The sequence below is a fragment of the Penaeus monodon genome, chromosome 15, assembly GCF_015228065.2.
Source record: "Penaeus monodon isolate SGIC_2016 chromosome 15, NSTDA_Pmon_1, whole genome shotgun sequence".
Taxonomy (NCBI): Eukaryota; Metazoa; Arthropoda; class Malacostraca; order Decapoda; family Penaeidae; genus Penaeus; species Penaeus monodon.
The window spans coordinates 9,503,347-9,503,671 of NC_051400.1; the positions used below are offsets into that span (position 1 = coordinate 9,503,347).

Here is a 325-nt window from a genome sequence, read left to right on the forward strand (position 1 = left end):
ACACACACCATGTCGAGAGGAGACAGTGTTCACAGTGAACGCACTCCAGACTTCTCTCACTAAGTCACCTGACGCACTGTAGGCTCCTTGTCCACAGACTCACCGAGGCTCACCGCAACGCCATCAGAGCTATTAGAAAAATCAAGTATTTCGTGGCGAGGAGGAAGTTCCAGCAAGCCAGGAAACCGTATGATGTGCGTGACGTCATCGAGCAGTATAGCCAAGGTCATCTCAACATGATGGTCAGAATCAAGGTGAGGCATTTCACTCGAGATATTTTGGTAATACTGATTGTTTATGGGTAGTTATTCGAAAGTGACTATCG

At 47.4% G+C, this 325-nt stretch overlaps 1 protein-coding gene across 1 annotated transcript in view; it reads left to right on the forward strand.

Moving 5' to 3' along the window:
- LOC119581736 (potassium voltage-gated channel subfamily KQT member 1-like) overlaps positions 1-325 on the forward strand; it is a 16,549-nt gene that overhangs the window by 15,408 nt on the left and 816 nt on the right. The window contains exon 9 of the mRNA XM_037929868.1: positions 98-254. Coding sequence (XP_037785796.1) covers positions 98-254 — 157 coding nt within the window. The remainder of the gene's footprint in view (positions 1-97; positions 255-325) is intronic.